Source organism: Balaenoptera ricei, chromosome 1 (assembly GCF_028023285.1).
Source record: "Balaenoptera ricei isolate mBalRic1 chromosome 1, mBalRic1.hap2, whole genome shotgun sequence".
NCBI classification, from domain to species: domain Eukaryota; kingdom Metazoa; phylum Chordata; class Mammalia; order Artiodactyla; family Balaenopteridae; genus Balaenoptera; species Balaenoptera ricei.
In genome coordinates, this window is record NC_082639.1 from 5,907,463 (window position 1) to 5,928,821 (window position 21,359).

General features: G+C 45.6%; 1 protein-coding gene across 4 annotated transcripts; it reads left to right on the forward strand.

Moving 5' to 3' along the window:
* Positions 1 to 4,573: 4,573 nt before the first annotated feature.
* Positions 4,574 to 20,948, forward strand: PARK7 (Parkinsonism associated deglycase). Of its 4 annotated transcripts, none has more exons than XM_059911468.1 (7): positions 4,574 to 4,741; positions 5,836 to 5,953; positions 7,360 to 7,461; positions 9,288 to 9,347; positions 10,216 to 10,285; positions 13,953 to 14,039; positions 20,582 to 20,948. In XM_059911468.1, the coding sequence occupies exons 2-7, from the start codon at positions 5,864 to 5,866 to the stop codon at positions 20,740 to 20,742; spliced, it is 570 nt and encodes a 189-aa protein (XP_059767451.1). In that variant the 5' UTR covers positions 4,574 to 4,741; positions 5,836 to 5,863; the 3' UTR covers positions 20,743 to 20,948. The 4 variants fall into 4 exon arrangements, with proteins under 4 accessions (XP_059767451.1, XP_059767594.1, XP_059767676.1 ...); XM_059911611.1 differs by having other exon boundaries at positions 4,575 to 4,690; XM_059911693.1 differs by having other exon boundaries at positions 4,727 to 4,834.
* Positions 20,949 to 21,359: the final 411 nt, after the last annotated feature.

Here is a 21,359-nt window from a genome sequence, read left to right on the forward strand (position 1 = left end):
CGAAGTCTCTTTGTACAAATTCTAAGAGACCCACCTCCGTCTCTGGTGATAAGAATGTTTCTTTCTTCTTGTTATGGGGAGGGCAGTTCCTACGTAAGAGCATCATTTGCTTTGGGGAAGAAAAAATGGGAATCAGAGTGCTGATTGTTTTCCATATGCCTTTAACTCAAAATAATCGATATGCTAAAGTGGCATACTTGGAGGTGGCACGTCCTAAAGTGCTTCACTAACATTAGCAACACCATTTCTCCACTGTTGGATTGTGAGCTCCACAAGGCAGCTCAAGATCTCTTAAATAAATGTTGCAAGAGCTGCAAGAAACTGACAATTTTAAGCTCCTTGAAAACAGGGAGAGTCTTTTAGTATGCACTTGCTCCAATGCCTAAAGACTTGTCAAATGTTGAATTAAAAATGTAGTGGATAGGACGGCACTGTTCTACCTGGAAAAAAGGGACTGAACTAGGCGATGTCTTCATTTCCAGTACTAGAACAAGGTTTTTTGGTAAATGGTTTAATTTTTTGGCTTAGTTTTGTAAATGTGTGATGAGAAATAGGTATGAACTCTAAGGTTGAAAGAGTGTTGAGTTGCTGACTTATTAATAAGTAATATTTATAGAGTCTATGGTGGGTAGAGTGTGAAATCTGGCATCAGAATATCTGAATTGGACCAAGACTCTGCAGGACCTTATATAGTCATTTCACCCCTCTGGACCTCAACCTCTGCATCTGTGAAATGAAAATTATGTTAATACCCGCCAGGAAGTCTATACATAATGTCTAAAACCAACACGTAAGAAATAACATTATTAGCGTATTGTTTTAAAATAGAGATAATTACCAGAAGAAATCATTTAAAGAGCTGAAAATATTTGCCTCTGGAGAGCAGGGCTGAGGAGTATGAAGGACAGAGTCAGAAGGCTGCTGTCTTTTCCTGATGAGACTTTGAAGGCAGTCATCCGTGGGCTATCACTGTGCAACAAAATCTGGGTACTGCCTTCTGTTCCCTGGGGGGCAATCTCTTCCTATGGCAAGGCAAAAGTACAAGCGAGCAAACCTAATGCTCAGGTCAGTGCTTTTCAAGGCTTTGATCAGGTCATGTCTCTTAGACAAAGCAAGGACAAACCCAAAGTCAAGGGGCTGCAGGTGGAGAGGAAAGAGGAAATATTTCTGAAAAATAATCCAATCTACCCTAAGTAATATTTGGGTTTTTAAAACTGTATGTAATGTATTCATTTGGCAAAAATTCACACTGACTCAGGTCCATTTCAGATCCTGATGGTGATGCAGATGTCCCAGGAGTGTTAACTCAGATTCTTTCTCTTTCTCTTTTACTGAACCTTTGTCTTGCCATTTTTATTCTGTCCTGGTTGTCTCATGCTGCTGTGGCAGGCCACCAGTATGGTTGTCTCCTTACAAGAGTTTACCATGGGCACTACAGCAAAACAGCCTGTCTTCTCTTAGTTTTCCCCTTCCATCCACCTAAATCCTTCCTTGGTTCTTTTTTTTTTTTTTTTTTTTTTTTTGGCTGCATTGGGCCTTCGTTGCTGTGTGCAGGCTTTCTCTAGCTGCAGTGAGCGGGGGCTACTCTTTATTGTGGTGCTCAGGCTCTAGATGCGCGGGCTTCAGTAGTTGTGGCACGCGGGCTCAGTAGTTGTGGCTCTCGGGCTTGGTTGCTCCGCGGCATGTGGGATCTTCCCAGACCAGGGCTTGGACCCGTGTCCCCTGCATCGGCAGGCGGATTCTTAATCACTGCGCCACCAGGGAAGTCCCCTCCTTGGTTCTTGAAGTGTGTCTGACCACTTGTCTCCTCTCCTTCTTTGTCTCTCCTATTTCCCACACCCCTTCAAAATTAAAAGGGGGCAACTTTTGCCTGCTTCCTTCACAAACAGCCAAAGGTGAAGTCATTCCAGAACTCCCAAAACATTTTCTTCTTAAAATGCAAAATGACTGGAGGCACTTAAATTTTTTGCATGAGTGCAGAGTGTTGCATAAATTAATATAGTTACAGTTTTTAAAAATTAAATAAAAACCACTCTCACCACCATTGTAAGGATAACATGAGATATATGAAAGTGTTCTGCAAATAAAAATGGCATGTTATTTCTTGAAAAGAAACATGTTTTTAATATCTAAATCAAAACTTTAAAAACACTGACATTTAAAAATACTGTTGATCTCATACATTAATGGTGAGAATGCTAAGTGATTCAATTTGTATGGAGTTGCTCAAATTTATTTCCCACTTCTGGGAATTTATCCCCCAGTTACCCTTGCACAAGTAGGACGTATGAATATGGTCAGTCAATGCAGTGCTTTTGGCAGAAAACGACTGGAAATAACCTAAGTGTTAACGATAGGGCACCAGTAAATAATCTACGAAACGTGTCCACAATGGCATACTATTTATCCGTGGGGAAAAAAATGAGGAACTTCTTGATATGGAAAATCTTCAAGATATTCTTAATATGGTAGTGGCAGCAGGTAGGAAGTGCAGAACAATATAGAGTCTGCTACATTTCTATGAGAAGGAAGGAAAATAATAGTATGTATTTGTATTTGCTTGTGCATGCATAAATACTGGAAGGATGCCCAAGAAACTAAGAACATTGTTACCTGGGAGGTGGGAATGGAACTGGATGGGGACCGGGATAGTTGTTGTCTGTTCAGTGTAACCATTATCATTTTGGATTTTGAAACCAGTAAAAATATCACTAACCAAAGACTTTTAAAAACATAATTTGAGGTTGTTGACCTTGACAAAATAAAATAACAAGAACTTTAGCTAGCCAAGATGAGCTTACTTGGGAATAGCAGAGGAATTGCAATTCAAGACAAGCCAACTATGGTGAAAACCACAGGCAAGTTCACGGAGGCCAAGGGAAGGTCAGATTTTACTAGATTTTAGAAGGAAATTGGGGAGGGCTGTGGCGGGTTTTTTATTGGCTGCAATTATGGGCAGCTTGTTGCTGTGTCAGAAGGAAATTTTCTTTCTTTCCCTGGCAAGATGCAGTGAGTGATACGTGTGTTAGAACCCTCCCTTCATGGTTTGCCCAGCCCATTTTGATTTAGGTTTCCTTCGTGCATTTTCACAAGATTATAATTTCAATAAATGAATTAATCAAATACAGACATACCTCATTTTATTGCACTTCACTTTATTGTGCTTCGCAGACATTTCGTTTTTTTACAAATAGAAAGTTTGTGGCAACCCTGCATCAAGCAAGTCTACCAGCACCATTTTTCCAACAGCGCTTGCTCCCTTCATGTCTGTGGCACATTTTGGTAATTCTCCCAAAATTAAAAGTGGAACCTGAAGATGTAACTCAGTTGCTGCGATCTCATGATCAAACTTTATCTTAAGGAGATGAGACGTTACTTCTTATGGATGCGCTAAGTAAGTGGTTTCTTGAGCTGGAATCTACTCCTGGTGAAGATGTTCTGGAATTATTGAAATGACAACAAAGGATTTAGAATATGACATCAACTTACCCGACAAAGCAGTGGCAGGACTTGAGAAGACTGACTCCAATCTTAAAAAGTTCTAAAGCATTTGGTAAAATGCTACCAAACAGCACTGCATGCTACAGAGAAATCCTTCATGAAAAGAAGAGTCAATTGATATATTTTCATTGTTTTAGTTTAAGAAATTGCTACAGCCGCCCCCAACCTTCAGCAAGCATCACCCTATTCAGTCAGCAGCCATCCACATCCCAGGCTCCACCAGCAAAACCCTTTCATCAGCAAAAAGATTAAGACTCCATGAAGGCTCAGGTGATGGTTAGCATTTTTTAGGAATATTTTTTTTAAAAAAAGCATACACTCTTTTTGGACGTAATGCTATTGCGCACTTAACAGACTACAGTATGGTGTTAATATAACTTTTATTTGCACTGGAACACCAAAAAACTCGAGCGTCTCGCTTCACTGTGGTGGTCTGGGACCCGACCTGCAGTATCTCTTAAGTACACCTAGACGTGCCTGATTTACGTGCTCAGCTCCCTCCCTCATTCTGTGGATGCAGAAGCAGCTTTGGAATCTTTAAAAAATACTATTTTGAGAAACGAATACACCTGTAATTAGCCCCCGTAACCAAATTAGTCACAGGGGATCGGGTGACAGAGCGCAGGGAGACCCTGAAGAGTCCTAATAGAGCGGGGCCGACGAGGGAAGGCGCTCCAGAAAACAGGAACAATGCAGAGGGAGCCCTAAGTGCGCAGAAGAAGCGCGAAGGAACAATTCTATTGATATTTTGTGAAAATGCGTATTTAAAGGAAGCCGACGCACTCTCCAGACCGGCACAGCAAAAAACGTCTGGGCTGCGGCAAAAAAACGGGTTAAATTCAGCGTGAGCCGGGGGCACGCAGAACCATGCCTCGGATGCGGGAGATTTCGGCAGGACACCTGAGTCCACAGGATTCCCGCGGTGCTGATTGTTCCAAATGGAATCAATCCCAGACGCACAATCGCCACGCAGAAGGACGGGCGGCCCCCACCCGGCGGCCCCCACCCCCGTTCTCCAGGGTGGGTTCGGTCGGATGTGACGTAACGTGATGCGAGCGACGTGCGTCTACGCAGTGCGAGGCTGAGGAGCCTGGCCGGACGGCGCGCCGTCTGCGCAGTGCGGGCGATGAGAAGCCGGACGGCGCGCGCCTGCGCAATGAGGGGCTGAGACCGGAGCGTGGCGGCGCGCGTGCGTGCTGGGTTGCGTGCCTGCTGGGTTGCGTGCCTGCGTGCGTCCTGGGTTAGTCCGGTACTGGCTCTGTCGTGCCCCGGGTAGAGGTGCCGCCGGAACGGGCCGAGTCTCTGCGTTCCTGGGAAGAGAGGCGAGGTTCAGGTCGGGGCCTTGGGGAACCCGGCGTGTGCGCAGGCCGTGGCGCCGCGGGCGGCGAGGGGGCGCGGACCTCCCGCTGGACCCTCGGGGGGTCCCGGAGGAGGCGCGGGCCCGGCCGGCGTCTCGCCGCGTTTGAGGAGTGGGCGGCCTTCCGAGATAAGCAGAGGGCGCCGTTAGGCCGCCAGCGTAGTAGCAACGCTAAAGCTGCCGGAATTTGCGTGCATAGCAACCCACCAGCCGGGAGCTGGTTAATCCTGTGTGTGATAGCCTCGTTTTACCAAAATCAGTTCACGGAAGACAAGCTCTGCGGAAAGAATAGGCTAAAAACTGTTCAGACCCTGGCTTAGCAGCCGTCGTTTACAATGGCGTTTGCTAAGTGCAAAGAGAGAATCTAGCTGCCTTGAACGTAGTGAGGGGGAATTCCCATTTTTCTCCGTTATTTAAAAAAAAAAAGTGCGTTCAAATATTTAACACTGTTAACCTCCCCCAAATTTTTAGTGCAGTTATTGGAACTAAAAAAAAAAAAAATCCCCTCCAAAAATCTCAGGAGCTAATTGCTAAAGAGTGTATTTCGTTTCTCACCCAGGTAATTAAGTTTAGTCGTTTCTCTGTGAAATACTACTTGAAAAAAGACGACTTCGTACCTCCTCCGCATCGTGTGAAATGAAAGACCCATGTACTTGTGTCTTGGAAAATTTCATTTGCAATATATATTATTAGAAATTGGATTTTTAAAAACATGATAAAAGAATCTAAACAACACCAGCGTGTTGGCAACCTTACTGTGTTTTCATCTCAAAAAACAGCAATTGAAATGCTGTGAAAACCAACGTTGATCTAAAATGCATTTTTCATGTTCAGTTGTGTTTGTGTATCAAAACCTTTTCCCTAGGAGGGACTTAGTTACTCTCCTTAAAAATGTTCCTGAAATTGAAGTTGTTGGCTCTTACAGAGTCGCAGTGAAAGTTTTTCGAAAATCTTTTTTTTTTTTTTTTTTTTTTCAGTTACATCTTTAAAAAATCCAACATCAAAATGGCTGCAAAGAGAGCTCTGGTCATCCTGGCTACAGGAGCAGAGGAGATGGAGACGGTCATCCCTGTCGATGTCATGAGGCGAGCTGGAGTATGTCCCCCAAAGTTTTCTAGCCCTCCTCCCTTTTAAAACATTGTTGGAATTTTATAAGTCATTTTGAATAAAGTAATGTTCCGTGTACTTTATGAAATATTTCAAACGGACACGACAGTACAGGCACTAATTCCACCTGTTTATCTACTGTGCACATTTACTACTTGTTAACATTTTGCTATATTTTTTTCTGACCTGTGCCTTGAAGAACAGGTGCTTTAAAGGAAGAAGGCATTGCAAAGCCCTCTTTGTAGATTTCCCTAATCCTTTTCCCTGTCTTGCCCCAGAGGTAACTGCTGTCCTCACAGTGACGTGAATGCATTCCATGCGTGTCTTTAAAGTAGCATTAGAGTGTGGTTCCCATTCTGGGCGTCTGTGGTATAAATCTATATATACGCGCATAACCATAGTGAATGCTTAAATAGCATTTACTGAGTGGTAGGTATCATTCTAAGCACTTATGTAAACTTTTTTAAATTTTATAACAACCTTATGAATTACTGCCATTCTTATTTTACAGTTGAAGGAACTGAGGCACAGAAACAATAAAATAATTAAATAAAGTGCCCACGTTGTAGTAAAGGTATAGATCCAGTTTGTTTATTTAAAATTGCTGCGTAGAGAATTCCCTGGCGGTCCAGTGGTTAGGACTCCGTGCTTCCCCTGCAGGGGGCACGGGTTCGGTTGCTGGTTGGGGAACTAAGATCCCGCATGCCGCGCGTGGCACGGTCAATAAATAAAATAAAATACTGCTTAGTATTGCACTGTAGGAATATGCCAATCTTTCCATTCCTTTATTACATTGTTTCACAGCATTCGAATACGGTAATATTCTTAATACAGGTTTCATTGTTCACAGGTGTAGCGGTTTTTCTAGGCTCTATGCCTAAAAGGAATTGCTAGTTGCACGGTTGATGGTACTAGATTTTGTCAAATGACTATCCAAAGTACTAATATGTGGGCCCACCAGCAGTGAGGAAGATTCCCATTTTTTCCAGTATTGTCAACTTTGTAAATTTTTGCAAGGCGGAGTACTATTTTGTTTTAACTTGTATTTCTACCTTAAGAAAATACCAGAAGGGTTAAATGGCAACAGCAACTTTGCCAGGTGGATTATTGATAGGATGGTCATATAATTTATCACCTAAACCAGAACACTTGTGGGAGAAAGGACGCTAAGCAGACAGGGTGCTGGGATGGCATCTTTAATTCATACTGTTCCAGGCAAACTGGGACAGACCTAATGGTTAAATATATTTAGCCATCTTAATAGCCTAAGGTCAGCATGGTTTGGTTGCAGTATTTCCTGCCCAGTTATTTTAAAACACAGGGCAGCTGTGGAAATGTTACTCTAAATTTATGTTTCAGTGTTCTTAAATATCGTGATGATGTCTTTCTCTTAGATTAAGGTCACCATTGCAGGTCTGGCTGGAAAAGACCCGGTACAGTGTAGCCGAGATGTTGTCATTTGTCCTGATGCCAGTCTAGAAGATGCAAAAAAAGAGGTTTGTTCCATATACTTGGAATTATTCCTTCCTCTGGCTTGTTTATCAGTTTCTTGAACTGTTTCTTGACTACATCTAAGACTGTTGTTAGCACAGACTTATTTTAAGAAAGTTACTTTGCTTGGACGTCTTCGGCACTAAACTAAGCCCTGGGAAGTGGAGGACTTTGCCTTTTTCCACTGTGTATCCATGGAACCTGGCAGGTCCCTGATACCGCGTGTGCTCAGTGTGGGTGGATGGCTGGGACCCTTTCATCAGTGTTCTGGCTCATATACAGGCAGCCTGTCCTCCTCTTATGATTATGTTACTTAATATAAAAGAGTCAGGTGGACATTTCCCATTCACTTTTTACTCTTTACTTGAAAGCTACTTCTTATCTTTCCTTTATCAGTGACACAGACATGGTTGGGTGATTCATGTTACATGAACAACTCATACTTGATTTGTGGTTGGATTAAGGGAGGGGTAAGAGGTCCCTTGAAATTGTGTCACTTTTTCAGTATTGCGGTTCTTCCTTTTGAGGGGGACCAACACTTTTGAGAATCTGTCAAGAGCTGTGGTCCCTTTCCTCAGAAGCATGCCCCCGCCACGTATACCAGACACCTTTGCCCATGGTTTCACCGGGCTCAGGCTTCAGGGGCCGGTGTGACAGGAGTGTGGGCTGTACCCTGTTGGAGCAGAGCTGTGGCAGAAAAGCAAGCAGAGCCCTCTCATGGACGGCCGTCTCTGCCCTCCTGGGGAACCTGGAGCCTGATTTCCCTGTGCCTCACTCTCAAATGCATAGAAAAAAGTGCATTCCTTTCTAATAAATCCAAATATTTCAGATTTATTTGCTGGATTGTGGAATGTAAGAATATTGGTATTTCACATAAATTGTTGAAACTTTCTAAATAGCAGGTTAAAAATGAGAGAGTGGAAGTAAATATTCCTTCCCTGGTTGTTTTTGTCCTATGGTGTCTGGGTATTTTAGAACAGGTGACATCTTGTGTCTATTTATTTAGTTCAGTTTCTAAAAGGAGTGAAAAAAATTCTATACTTCACAAATTTTGTTCTAAGTTTTGCTTGGTTTTAAAACAACATAGGACATTTTACAGTCTTTAAGAGTAACTAGTATATGTTGGACTAAAAATGTAAATTTTCATTTCATAATTTGCTTAATGACTAAATTTTTAAAGCTTTTAACAATTTAAGATACTGTATTAAACCAATTTCTATTTGTAATTTCAGCAAGTTTGAAATCATTAGACTTGTAGGGTGTTTTGGTATGTGGGATACTAAAATATTACATCATTTTTATCGTCCAAGTTCCATTTTTCATAAGGTTAAAAAAATTTGTTTGTGCCTTTTAGAGTTTGTTTTGTTTTTAATTATTTATTGCTATGTACATTCTTGTTGAAAACAGTTCACACAGTGTAGACAAATGCAGAGTCAAACGTTAAATGTCCCTTTCTCGTTCTCCCCCTCCCCCCACCCTGCCTCAGTTGGTGATCTCCTTTGTCCATGAGTGTCTGTATACTGTACACATGTATGTGGGGGCATTGAGAGGTGTGTACACACATGCATCTACATACGTGTGTATATTTATTCTTTGTACAGGAATAAGGTCACGATACGCCTGCAGTTCTGCAACATGGACATCGTTTCATGTTACTGTATACAGATTTTCTGCATTTTTTACTAGTTACAGTATTCCATTATAGAGAAACACCTTAATTTAATTGTTCTTCTGTGAACAGTTTTTTGCTCTGATATGAAAGTGTTCCTGCTTAACGCACACTTCAAGTGAAACATCTTCGCATCCTTTTTCTTTTTTTGAACTGTTACAGGGACCTTACGACGTGGTGGTTATGCCAGGAGGCGGTCTGGGCGCACAGAATTTATCCCAGGTAAAGCTGGGGGGCTTCAGCGTCTCGTATTCTGCTGGGTTTGCTGCTAACATATTTCAAGAAGGAGGCTGTGAATAGATTAGGAAAAGGTGAAATTAACGAAGTGGTGTTCTAGCTTAATTTAAAAAAAAAGTTTCTAATAACATTTACTATAGAAGTAAGCGGAATTGGTGAAACAGTTATGAACAGATTCTGTGAATACAGTCCAAATGTAAGACTACTTGTTTTTTTCCCTCAACAGCAGAAGAATGATTAATTTTGTGCTTGTGAAGGGCTAAGCCTAGAAAGATAAGAGATTGGCTGTCTACTCAACCGTCGGGGTTAGGGAGGTTGCAGGGGTCTGGAGTTGCCAGCTTGAATGAAAAATGGCATAAAAGAAGCCACTGCTTCTTCATTTTGTCTTATGTGAAGAGTCAGCCTTCAGGAAGAAGAAGAGAGAGAGGTGGCAGGGGCAGGACACACAGAAGCTCATGAGGCAGGTTGAATCAGACATTTGGGACTGCTGGGCTCCACTCCCCACTTCGCTGTCTGAAAACACCCAAAACAGCACATTTCCTCCCTTCTGTGTCTTTCTCCCTAGAGTACAAAATGGCAAGGGTTAATATGCCCAGGGGAAATTGCTTTTCTTATCTTTAAACATCTTTAAGAAAAGGGTACCTTTTTCTTATAATAAATGCCTTGATTGGGTTTAAGGATGTAGAAAAACTATGAATTTGGTAGTTTTTATATTGATGATTTAGCAATATTGTTGAAAAATAGATTGAAGATCTTGTGGTTTAAGCTAAAATCAGATTCTGCCAAAGTTTCCAGCCAGAGATTGGCTGCAGCTTAATGACAACTTGCTGTGTTTTTGGTTTCCTTTGACTAGTCCTCTGCTGTGAAGGAGATACTGAAGGAACAAGAAAAGAGGAAGGGCCTCATCGCCGCAATCTGTGCGGGTACGTGCAGAGCCGTCCTGTGTTCAAGTGTGTTGTTGGCTTTCTTCAAAAAATACGTGACGGGGTCGTCTTTAATTATAAGATCGTGTTCCCAGTACTTCTTCCCCTTCCTAAGGCATGAAGGGCATCTGTATCGGTGTATTTAGCTTGGGGCATGAGGTTGATGTCATCTCAGAAGTTACTACAGTTCCGTTTTCTGCCTCTCCCTGCCTTTGGTCTTCGTTCTGTGAAACTTAGTGTTTTCTCTGTTTGGTGGACCTGGAGGAGAACGTGGCCCCTCTGGCACTCAGTAAACAGCTTGTTACAGCAAATCCCGGTGCCAGGAAGTACTTCTGCCCGCACATGGTCAGCAAGAATTGGGCCAGCATAGCGTCAGAGCTCTGCCCTGGGCTTGCCCTGGGGGGCTTCCTGCCTGGTCCCCAGTGTTGAGTGCTAGGTCTTAGGTACTGTATTCTCTGCCACGTAATTTATAGAGTAAGGCTGTTGGTGCTTTGTCGATGTCTCCACATCTTTGAAGGCTAGTAGTACTTTGGTTTTTGATACCATTTTAAAGTCCATCCTTTTTGCTCTAATATCAGATGATATTCTGCCATCTTGCATTTTTTCATAGTGTAATTTTGGCAGGTGCCTTCCTTATTCATAGGTCTTCATTAAATGTTTGTCAAAAAGAGCAAATAAAGAGATGAATGTATGGATGGTTAAATAAAATGATGTGTTGATATTTTGTTCAATACAATAGACTTTAAAAGAAGTCATAGGCTGGGGATCTAGGGACTGCATTACAGCAGTGGTTCTCGGAGTTTTTTCAAAGGGTTCATAGGGCAAAGCAGATACTATTAACATTATTTGCCTTTTTCCTTCTAATTCTCACAGGAGTGACATCAGAGTATGACGATGTCATCATTCAGGCATGGCTTGTGTGCTTGAGTATTCTTATGTTGTAAACCTGTCCCAGTTGTAATTTCTAGCATGGCAGATATTGATAAATGTAACTCGTATAATAGCTAAAGGGGTCCTAAGACCCCTTTCAATGTTTGAGAACCTCTGCATTAAAGACCGGGAAGGACTGAGGGGCAACCACCTGGCAAGCCCCGTCCTTGGGTTCCGGTCAGCACTGACCTCTGACCTGCCCTTGGGGCTCGGGGATTTCTCTCTGCTGAAGGACGCCGCAGCCCAGGCAGCTGCAGCCCTCCCTGTGGAGGAAGACAGAGGTGCTGTCATTCATACAAGGGCTTAGTCCACCCCACCCCACCCTGCGTGCTGACCCTCACCTCTGCCTCATGCTTAGTGCTTTCACTAAAGGAAGAAGGGAAGGGTTTGGGCTGGGTTTGTCCTCTGAGGACTGTGTTGCAAGTAAACACCACATAGCAGTTTGTCATTTTGTGTCACCAAAGTAGCAGAATTATCAGCCACATCTGGTTCAGCGTTTTGTGTTCAGGCGGACTTGAATCCCACGCTGCTAAGACACACAGGCTTGTCGTCATTTACATCCACATTGTAAAGGGAACGGAGCTAGTGACCTGGTGTCTTGTTGAATGTCCTGCACTGCCCCGCTGGGTGCTGCACAAAGTAGGAGAAGCGTGATGGCGTGTGGAGGAGATTGCAGCGAGGTTGGAACGAGTGATGGGAGAGAGACGGGTGTTTAAATCGGCAGATGAATGTCGCAGTTAGGAATTGGGAACGGTTTATTGAACTGAAGGAATATTAGCTTAACCCCTAATATGGAGTGAATGGGAGAGACAGAAATTGGAAGGGAGGCTGTCTTGAGAAGAAAATAAAACGAGATTCACTCTGGGTGGGGGAGGGCAAGGAAGCCTGGAGGTGACGAGCGGGCAGCGGGCAAGCGCTGGGCTGCAGGTGCGAGCTGGGGGCGCTTGCGGGGGCAAGGTGTGCCCTCTGTACATCGCCACACGGTGGCGCTGTGGGCTTTCGCCTCTGGGCCTCCCAAGGCCCTTCTGTCCACTGTACCCTCTGTTCCCTGAACCTTCGGCTCCGTGCTCAGGGCTGGGACCCTGTTGCAGACTCGGCCGCATTTCATCCACCGGAATCTCAAGTAATAGGAGCAGTTAAGTAGCCCCGCGAGTTTTCCAGCTAGGATTCTTGAGCCCCAGCAAGCAGTAATGAGGAGCTTACCCTACGGTCACCAGTGTCATAGGCAGCCATTTTACCACCTGGAGGGAGCAGCCTGAAAATTCCTGGCTCGCTGTATGACCTGCGGTCCTCATGTACGATCAGTCGTCGCTTGAAATTTGCTTTAAAATATATGATGTAGGAAATCATTTTTTCTTAAAATCGTACAAAATAAGAATTAAAGGTAGTTCGTGAATACATCAAATAAAAATTGAGATAATTACTCAGTTTTCACACACTCCTTAGGGTTTGCTACCAAACATAGCTCTCACATGCAGCATACAAGTAAGGAGGAAGGGGCGTCAAGTATATTTAAGAGGCTTCCTGGTTAAGGTATAAGTGAGGACTTGGTATGAAACTGACACCTGACGCTAAGACAGAAAGCTTATGTAATTACATATCATTTGTTTGGTCTTCCTGTTAGTAGCAGCTGAGATCTGAGTAGCCTGTAGGTAGGTCCGTTATATAACCACTTTATCCTTGGAACGGTGCTGTAAAATGAAAGGTCCTGAGAGCAGGTGCTTGGGTTTGCTGGAGTTAAAGTGTGCAGAGTCCGTCCTGAGATCTTAACCACAGTGCCCTAACCGTTTAGAAGGCCACGGTGCTCTTCTGAAGTTTTTCTAGGTGTGACATTAGGCCTTAGAAAGTTCTTCTTTCGTTACTTTTTGGTGGCTTAGAGGAAAAAGGTAGAAAAACTACTTTTCTAAAAGTTTTAAGATAACAAAGGTATAAAACCTTTTTGGTCTTAGTCCCTATTTGAGGACTGTTACCTACAAAATATGCTTGTGATTATCAGTGAAGTTGACCATTCACAAGAATCTCAAGTTAGCACCAGCATATTTATTTTTAACCTTCATTTTAAGAGGGAGCATGTAGAGGACCACGGGGGGCATTTGTGCAGGGTTCTTAAGTGCGTAGTTGTAAGACAGAAACGCCAGTGCCTTTGTATCTCAGACGTGGGCATTTCACAGGTGTCTCCTTTGGGGCTGGGACAATGTCCCGTTCATTTTAATAATCCTACCACCTGATACATTTGGATAGACAGATGGATGAGTGCTAATTTTTCATTCTCAAGTAGAAAAATAAAACTAGTCTGTAAAATAGCAGTCAAGCCCAGGGGTTCAGAGAGTACTAGTTGCCTTTAATGCGTAACTAAATCTTCCATCTGCAAAGGGTAAGGCAGGACGTTTTGCGGTCCGTGGTCTCCCCCTCCTTTGTACCCCTGTTACACTTGCAGCCTGTCCCTCGAGGGGGCATGTTCTATTTATCTGTTTGCTCCTCAGCTATAAAAGTAGATATTTTTGATTAAATGGTTATTGATGTGTTTTAAGTTTGTACGTTTTTGCTGCATGTGCTCAGCAGATGTTTTATCATAAACATACTTTACCTCTCATACTAAGAAGTGTTTAATTTCAGAATCATAAGTATATTTTAGGTAAGAGCCCCTGATTTTGAAGAATATTTTTGCTGCTGCGATTTTTAAAACATGGGTTTTTCTGTGTCTACATTTAAGTCTTTTTATTCATTTTCTTTTTAGGACCTACGGCTCTGTTGGCTCATGAAATAGGTTTTGGAAGCAAAGTTACAACACACCCACTTGCTAAAGACAAAATGATGGACGGAAGTAAGTACATGCTTATATTCTAACGTGCCAAAAGACCTACTCAAAAAGCTGTGCTATAGCATTGTCTCCCACTTGGTAGACAGTAGTACGTAGGGATTCTCTGTGGGTTGGCGTGTGATGTGTTCCTCACTTTCTTTGCAAGTGTTTTAATGAGAGAGACGGACTAATGGTGTGGGTCTCTACGTGTGCGTCCCCTAACGGTGCGGGTCTGCAGATATGTACCCGAACGGGGACGTAAGGGCTGAGCCAAAGGCCAGCCTGGCTCCTCGTGGTCACAGATTGAAGTGGTTGCAAAATGCCCAGTTTAACTAGTATTTTTACTAAATACTTTGCCAGCAGCCTGAGGGTAAATTTTAAACCTTGATAGCGATTTCAGAATGTGCCCTTTTGCCCACAATCCAAAGTAAAATGGACATTGCTCCCTTCTTCCAGAGGAGGCCCGGGTGGCAGGCAGGCCTGTTCCTTCGCTCACAGGCTTCTTTTATAAATATCAGCTAGATGTTTAACTTTTATTCATTTATTTTTATGAAGACAATTTCTATTCATGGTAAAAAGAAAAATGCAAACAGTACAGAAAGGGGTGAAGTAAAAGGAAATGTTTCTCTTCTAACTACCCCAGCACCTTTCTACTTGTCAGATTTAACTTCTATTAAGTTTTCCTGTGAAACTCTAGAATTTTCTCTGCACATACTCATTATCCTTTGCAGTTTAATATTGTTACTCACGTGAGATCTAGTAAGTATATTCTACAGCTTGCTTTTTTAACCTAACGTTATAACCTTTTTTGGTAATTTATCAACTTTTAAACAAATTCTCTTATTGTTGCTTGTCACTTGGAGATTATTTTTAAAAAGCACGTCATTGTCTCTGCCCTCCAAGAGTTAACAGCTTGCAGAGACATGTGCATCAAATCTAAAACTACGAGGCAGTGTGTAGGTAACAGCAAAGCAGTGTAACCAAGCTCCTGGGTGCACAGCTGTGGAGGCACTGCTTCTCAGTGTGCCCCTCAGAGCACCGACCAGGTAGAGTCTGTTGTCAGGGGGCATCTTCCTCTGCCACCTGTCCCTGGAGTGCATGTCACAGGGCGGCAGAGGCCCTGGAACATGCAGAGAGAAAGGAAAATCACGCTGGTGTGGATAAGTGCAGGGAAGCACAAATCCCCACTTAGAAGCCAAAGGTGGCTCGACTGGCGTTCAGCCAGCGGGGAGGCCGAGTGACCGGCTCCGTTTAAAACACCCGCCAACCAAAAACCAGTGGCTAAATAAAAAGACTAATAGGGAGGATGGGAGGGAGACGCGAGAGGGAGGAGATGTGGGGATATATGTACACGTACAGCTGATTCACGTTGTTATACAGCAGCAACTAACACACCGTTGTAAAGCAATTATACTCCAATAAAGATGTTGGGGGAAAAAAATAAAAGACTAATAGTATCAAAAGCAGATTTGAAAACAGCTGCGCGACTGTTAACATTTTCTTGTCTATCTCTGTTCTGCTCTGGACTTATTCTGAACTAAAAGTAGGGCAAGTAAATTTTTTCTTACGTTAATGCTTTCATCGCAAAGCAAGGTGATGCATTTTTCATTCACTGCCTTTTTAAAAAGATTAATAGACCTTATTTTTTAGAGGAGTGTTATGTTCACAGCAAAATTAAGCAAAAAAGTACACCGTTTCCCTAAACCCCCAGTACCCCACCCCACCCCCCTCACCATCAGCCTTTTTTCCCCCACCAGACGGTGCCTTTGCTACAGTCGATGAACCTGCGCTGATGTGGCATCATCACCCAAAGTCCACAGTTTATGTCAGGGTTCACTCCCGGTGTTGCAGATTCTGCATATTCTTCAATCTGATCCAAAGTAGTATTTTCTTGAAAAATCTATGGTTTTAGTTGGCAGAAAGATACTAAGTTGTCAGTTAAACCATCTGTGTGAAAATTGATTTTTTGTTTTTAAAGGCTCCGGTTTCTGGGCATTTTTTAGTGTAGGGATTTAATTTACTTTGAGCTAATGGAGGGGTTTTGGAGGGTTAGAAAGAACAGAATCGGGCTTCCTTTAGAAGTTACGACACATGAGAAGGAAGAAGGAGTGGAACATGTTCCCTGTTATCTGCACATGTATCTTTGTGGCTCTTTCCTTGTAACGCCTCAGGAAGTTGAGGCTGATCAGAAGTAGAAAAAGATGAGATCGTTAACTCTCGGGCACCTACAGGGTGTATTCCTGCGCGTTACCTCGAGCCTTGCAGCCCCAGTGCCCGGCAAGGCAGGTGTTGGCTTCACCTCGCCTGGGGAGGCGAGGCCACTCGTTGGAGCCAGGCCGGACCTGGGGCCCCGCCTCTGTCCTGGTGAGGCCCCCCCTCTGTCCCGGTGAGGCCCCCCATACGCCTAAGTTACCAGCATTGCATTCTGTCCTCTTACACGTAACTTCTCTTGTAAGAGAAAAATGTTTGCAGTTTCTGCCCCTTCAGAACATTCTGAGAAGTGGAGCTGTAATCACTTCCTGGTGTCTCCTCCGGGAGGCCCTCTGTCTCGTCCTCGTGGTGAACATCGTGTTAAGATCAGTAGGCCTGGCCCTGGGCTGAGTGCTGGGGACGCCGCAGTGGACAGGCTGCCCTTCCCCGGCCGTGTCTGCGGTGATGACAGCACCACCTCGTGCTGGCGTTTGGTTTGGTCGGGCTCCCAGAATCATCCTGTTAGGTTGGTATCATCCCCGTTTTACAGAAGAGGAAAAGGAGGCTCAGAGAGGTCAGACAGCTGCTGAATGGCAGGCCTGGATTCGAACCCAGAACTGCTGTGCTCGGGGGTCGGCGGCTTTTCCTGGAAGGGCCAGATAGTAAATGTCTCGGGCTCTCTGGGATGCCCCGTCTCTGTGGCGACTCCTCCACCTGTGGCGCCCAGACCATGTAGGTGAGGGGTGTGCAGGTAAAAGCTGCTGTTAGTTGCTGCCCCCTGGCCCCTGGCCTCCCCAGGTGCTTCATCTCTGGGCTTGGAGAGAGGCTTTAGGGTGTTTGCTTACAGTTAACAGGGAATGAATGCCTCCTGCGGGTTGACCGGGGATTGGCTGGTGCACGGGGGGTTTTTTTCATTGTCGCCACTAGGTGGAGGTGGTCCGTAAGTAGACCTTTTGCTCTTCCTGGTTGAGATTCTGAGAACCATGGAACCTTTAAACATCTTTAACCAGTTTAGGCTGTATTTGTAATATTTTACCCACAAAGAGGTTGTTAAGTGAACCGTTTAGAGCCGTGCCTCCCGCTGACCTGTCCGTCTCAGCTCCAGGAGACCCAGCCCAGCCGGTTTTCTAGTTCAGCATTTAAAATGATCTTTAACCATCAGGAAATGAGGTTAGATTAGGAAAACCTCTCCCCCTCAAACCAGGGATCCTCTTTTCTTCTAAAAAGGTGCAACTAGGAAAATTTTCATGTACTGTAGTCAGTTATTTCAGTGGGTGACGTGATTTTTTTTTTTAAAATTATTTAATTATTTATTTATTTATGGCTGCATTGGGTCTTCGTTTCTGTGCGAGGGCTATCTCTTGTTGCGGCAAGTGGGGACCACTCTTCATCGCGGTGCGCGGGCCTCTCACTATCGTGGCCTCTCTTGTTGCGGAGCACAGGCTCCAGACGCGCAGGCTCAGTAATTGTGGCTCACGGGCCTAGTTGCTCTGCGGCATGTGGGATCTTCCCAGACCAGGGCTCGAACCCGTGTCCCCTGCATTGGCAGGCAGATTCTGAACCACTGCGCCACCAGGGAAGCCCCAGTGACGTGATTTTTAATGAGGTTTAGGAAGACGTAAATTACTGCAGGTGTTATTCATCCACTTTGAAAGGACACGAGCATCAGGACGTGGTTTCTAAAGCTCGTTAACACAGCAGAAGCATCTTGCTCAGGAGACTTTTTTTCTTTTTTTTTTTTTTTTTTTTTGGCTGCGTTGGGTCTTAGTTGCGGCGCGCGGGCTCAGTAGTTGCGGCGCGCAGGCTTAGTTGCCCCGCGGCATGTGGGATCTTAGTTCCCTGACCAGGGATTGAACCCATGTCCCCTGCATTGGAAGGCGGATTCTTAACCACTGGACCGCCAGGGAAGTCCCAGGAGACGTTTTTCTGTATGTGTTCACTGAACAGGCATTTCCTGAGCCCTTCCTTAGGCTCTGGGAACAGAAAAGGGAACAAGATAGAGCCATGGCCGCAGGTGTTCTGGGGTGGGGGGCACTGGCAGGAGGTCTGCACTGAGCGTGGGGGAGGGGAGGGCAGGGGTTCAGAGGGGGTGTGTGCGCTGTGTGCCTGGCTCTCCCTGCGGGGACTGGGTGTGGCAGGATCTCACAGAGGACCCTCACTCAGTCTGTCCTTCGTGTCCCACGTCACTGAGTGGTGCCACCACCCGCCCGCCCACCCAGTTGCCCAGGACAAGCGGCTGGGAGTCATCCTTGATGTCTCTCCACATCGAGTCTTTCCCCAAGGCCTGGGCGTTTTATCTCCCAAGATCCATCTCAGACCTTCGTTTCCTCTCTGTTGCCGCTGTCCCATCCAGGTCACCGTTTGCTCCCACCTGGATGCGGGCTCTTTTCTGTCTTCCCTCTGGTTCCTTCCAGTCCCGTCTCTGTGCGCAGGCCAGGCCCCGGGGTTTGTGCACCGTGACGTGGAGTTCAGGGTCACCTCAAGGTGCTGGAGAAAGTTGGCGAAGGCTTCTGGGGGAACTGGGTGTGCTCTGATTTGCGCTTTGGAAAGGTTCCCGTTTTGGTGGTGCTGAGTGTGGAGGGAAGGGCAGCCAGAAGGGGGCTGGACGCAGAGGTCCTGCAGTAAGGCAGCAGGCGGAGGAGCACTCATTCGTTCTTGCGTTTACCTGGTGCTCGGGGCGCCCCCTCGGTGCCATTACTACCCTGGGCCAGACGGGCAGGTGAAGACTCAGCGCTTTACAGAATAGACAGTGAACAGGAGACATATTGTTCCCTCGGCGCTGGGAGGGCGCTGTGATGGAGTGACCTGAGGGACCTGGTTTAGAGAGGGGTCACAGGTGCCCTCTCTGAGGGCTTGGTGCTGATGCTGAAATTGAAAGAGCAAGTCGCTGAGAAGAGCTTCCTGGGCACAGGGGGCGGCCCGGGCCCCTCGTGGGGCCGGAAGGAGTGCAGTGTGCCCGGCAGCAGCTCCAGGCGGGAGCGGGCGGTGGGGCAGGTCGCGTGGGGCGCGTGGGGCGCTGGTGCTGCGCGCGGAGGGAGGGTCTGCTGACCGCCTGCCTGCCGTGGACGGTGAGAGCTGGGGGGGGGGGGGGTGCAGGGAATCCCAGCTTTGTGCCCTGAGACTTGCCCGGAGGTGGTATCGTTTACTTCCTGGGAATATAGGAGAAGCACATTTCTTATTACATTTGCAAAAATACAGCCAACTGGGGCCGCAGAAGGAAGGTAGTCCCTGACAAGTGAGTGTGGTTTCTCCCTCCGCACCTCCCTCTCCCCGCTCCCGATGCGTTATGTGTCGTTTGTGCTTGTTTGCTTTTGAGGCAGCAGAGGGCGTGTGTGTGCATTACCTAGGTAGTCTGTATCACAGGTAGTTTCTACCTTCAACCCCAGTTCACCCTCATCCCCCTTTCCTCCAGCATTTTGTAGGGAAGGAAAAATAATTTTCCCTCTACCCTTCTGAGTTCTTAGTTGAGACTCCTGTATAAAAACAAAAAACAAAAAACAGATTGACCAGAGAAAAACAAGTTTATTAACATGTATACATGGGAGGTACCCAGGGAAAAATGAGTAACTCCCTGAGATGGTTTAGAATTCTGGCTTAAATACCATCTTAATAGAGAAAGGGGACGGGGAGGTAGGCCTCTCAAGGGAGCGTAATTGGCTTTTAGGAAAGATGAAGGGACCCTTCGAAGAGCTGATGGGAGTAATAATAGTTTGTGACAAAGTTTGTCTGGGTGTGGTGTCAACTTCTAGTGTTCTCTCCTGGTTGATGAGACTCCTGGGAGGGGATTTATGAGTTCCTTCTGGATGATCTGTCTTTAGGCAGGAAAGGAGATTCAGAGGAAGCCACTCCCTCTCCCTGCCTGTGCTGTTTTTCAAGTGCTTTTAGCTCAAAATAATCAGTATACCAAAGCAGCCTATTTTGGGGTGGCATTTCCTGAACTCCTGCAGTCATACATACTTCAGGGTGCGTATTCTCTACCCTTCGTTTCACAGAGTTGGCACTTAACTCGCGTGTGTTGTGGAATAGAAACGTGAGTGCTTAGCGTTCACTCCGGCATCCCCCTCACACGTACGCGGTCTTTTGCAGCTGCGTTAGCGTCACACGTGTTCCCACGCTTCATTTCAGCAGCTGTTAGCTTCTGCTGCTCTTTGCTGCGCGTGGTGGCCTCAGTATCTTCCAGCTGTGCTTCGAGAGCTGGCAGTGCCTGAGGGTTGCGTGACTGGCTACCTCGTTGTCCTGGGGGTTTTGGCTGCTGCTGCTTTTAATTTTCATGAGACCAGTAGTAGCGCCGTAAGCGAATGGGACTGCTGAGTGGTGGTCCTTGCTGTCCAGCATAGCCCATTGGGACATAACCCTTCTTTGTTTTTATTTCGAAGGTCATTACAGCTACTCAGAGAACCGTGTGGAAAGGGACGGCCTGATCCTCACCAGCCGGGGGCCGGGAACCAGCTTCGAGTTTGCTCTGGCGATTGTCGAGGCGCTGGCCGGCAAGGAGGTGGCCGACCAAGTGAAGGCCCCGCTGGTTCTTAAAGATTAGAGCAGAGAGGTGGATGATGGGCAATCCATCCTCACCATGTTCGCTTTAAACAAGAGAAGGGGGGTTACTGTGCAGAGACGCCGTCATCACCATCCCCCCTCGTGCGGCTGTGACGGGACAGCTGCACAGAGATTCCTCAACCTGCGCTTGTGTCCCCACACTTCTGAACCTTGATTGCAGAATAAATGGGGCATTTAGCAAAACCACTGATGGCTCCTTCTTTTACTTCTGGTCTCTGTTTTCTTGTGTGAAACCAAGTGATTATCAGCTGCGTTTGCAGCTCTTAACTATTGATACAGCTGCTGAAATAAATGAATAGGAAATGCATTTTACACAGCAGGGAGGAAAAGCATAAAACAGATTGAAAAGGCTTGTGACTTCTCTCGCGTTCATTAACTGAATCTCTAATGTGCGATTAAAAAATACCAACGAAGTTGGCTGCACTGGTGAATTTTTGTAAGCTAATCCCTCGTCTCCCATTGCAGAGAGAGTCCTGAGATGGAATTGAACACTTCCCAAGGCTGGCCTAGCCTGCCCTCCCTTCCTTGGGTAACAGCACCCGGCTCTTTCACCCCGCGAGCCGCCCGGCTGCCGTGTGCGGTGGGTGGGATGCACGC

What these genes read in the sequence shown, in the direction of transcription:
- PARK7 (XM_059911468.1), top strand. Translation starts at nt 5,864, where the DNA reads ATGGCTGCAAAGAGAGCTCTGGTCATCCTGGCTACAGGAGCAGAGGAG. An exon ending in TAGAAGATGCAAAAAAAGAG is followed by an intron (nt 7,462 to 9,287) that starts GTTTGTTCCATA and finishes GAACTGTTACAG; the next exon opens with GGACCTTACGACGTGGTGGT. An exon ending in GCGCACAGAATTTATCCCAG is followed by an intron (nt 9,348 to 10,215) that starts GTAAAGCTGGGG and finishes TCCTTTGACTAG; the next exon opens with TCCTCTGCTGTGAAGGAGAT.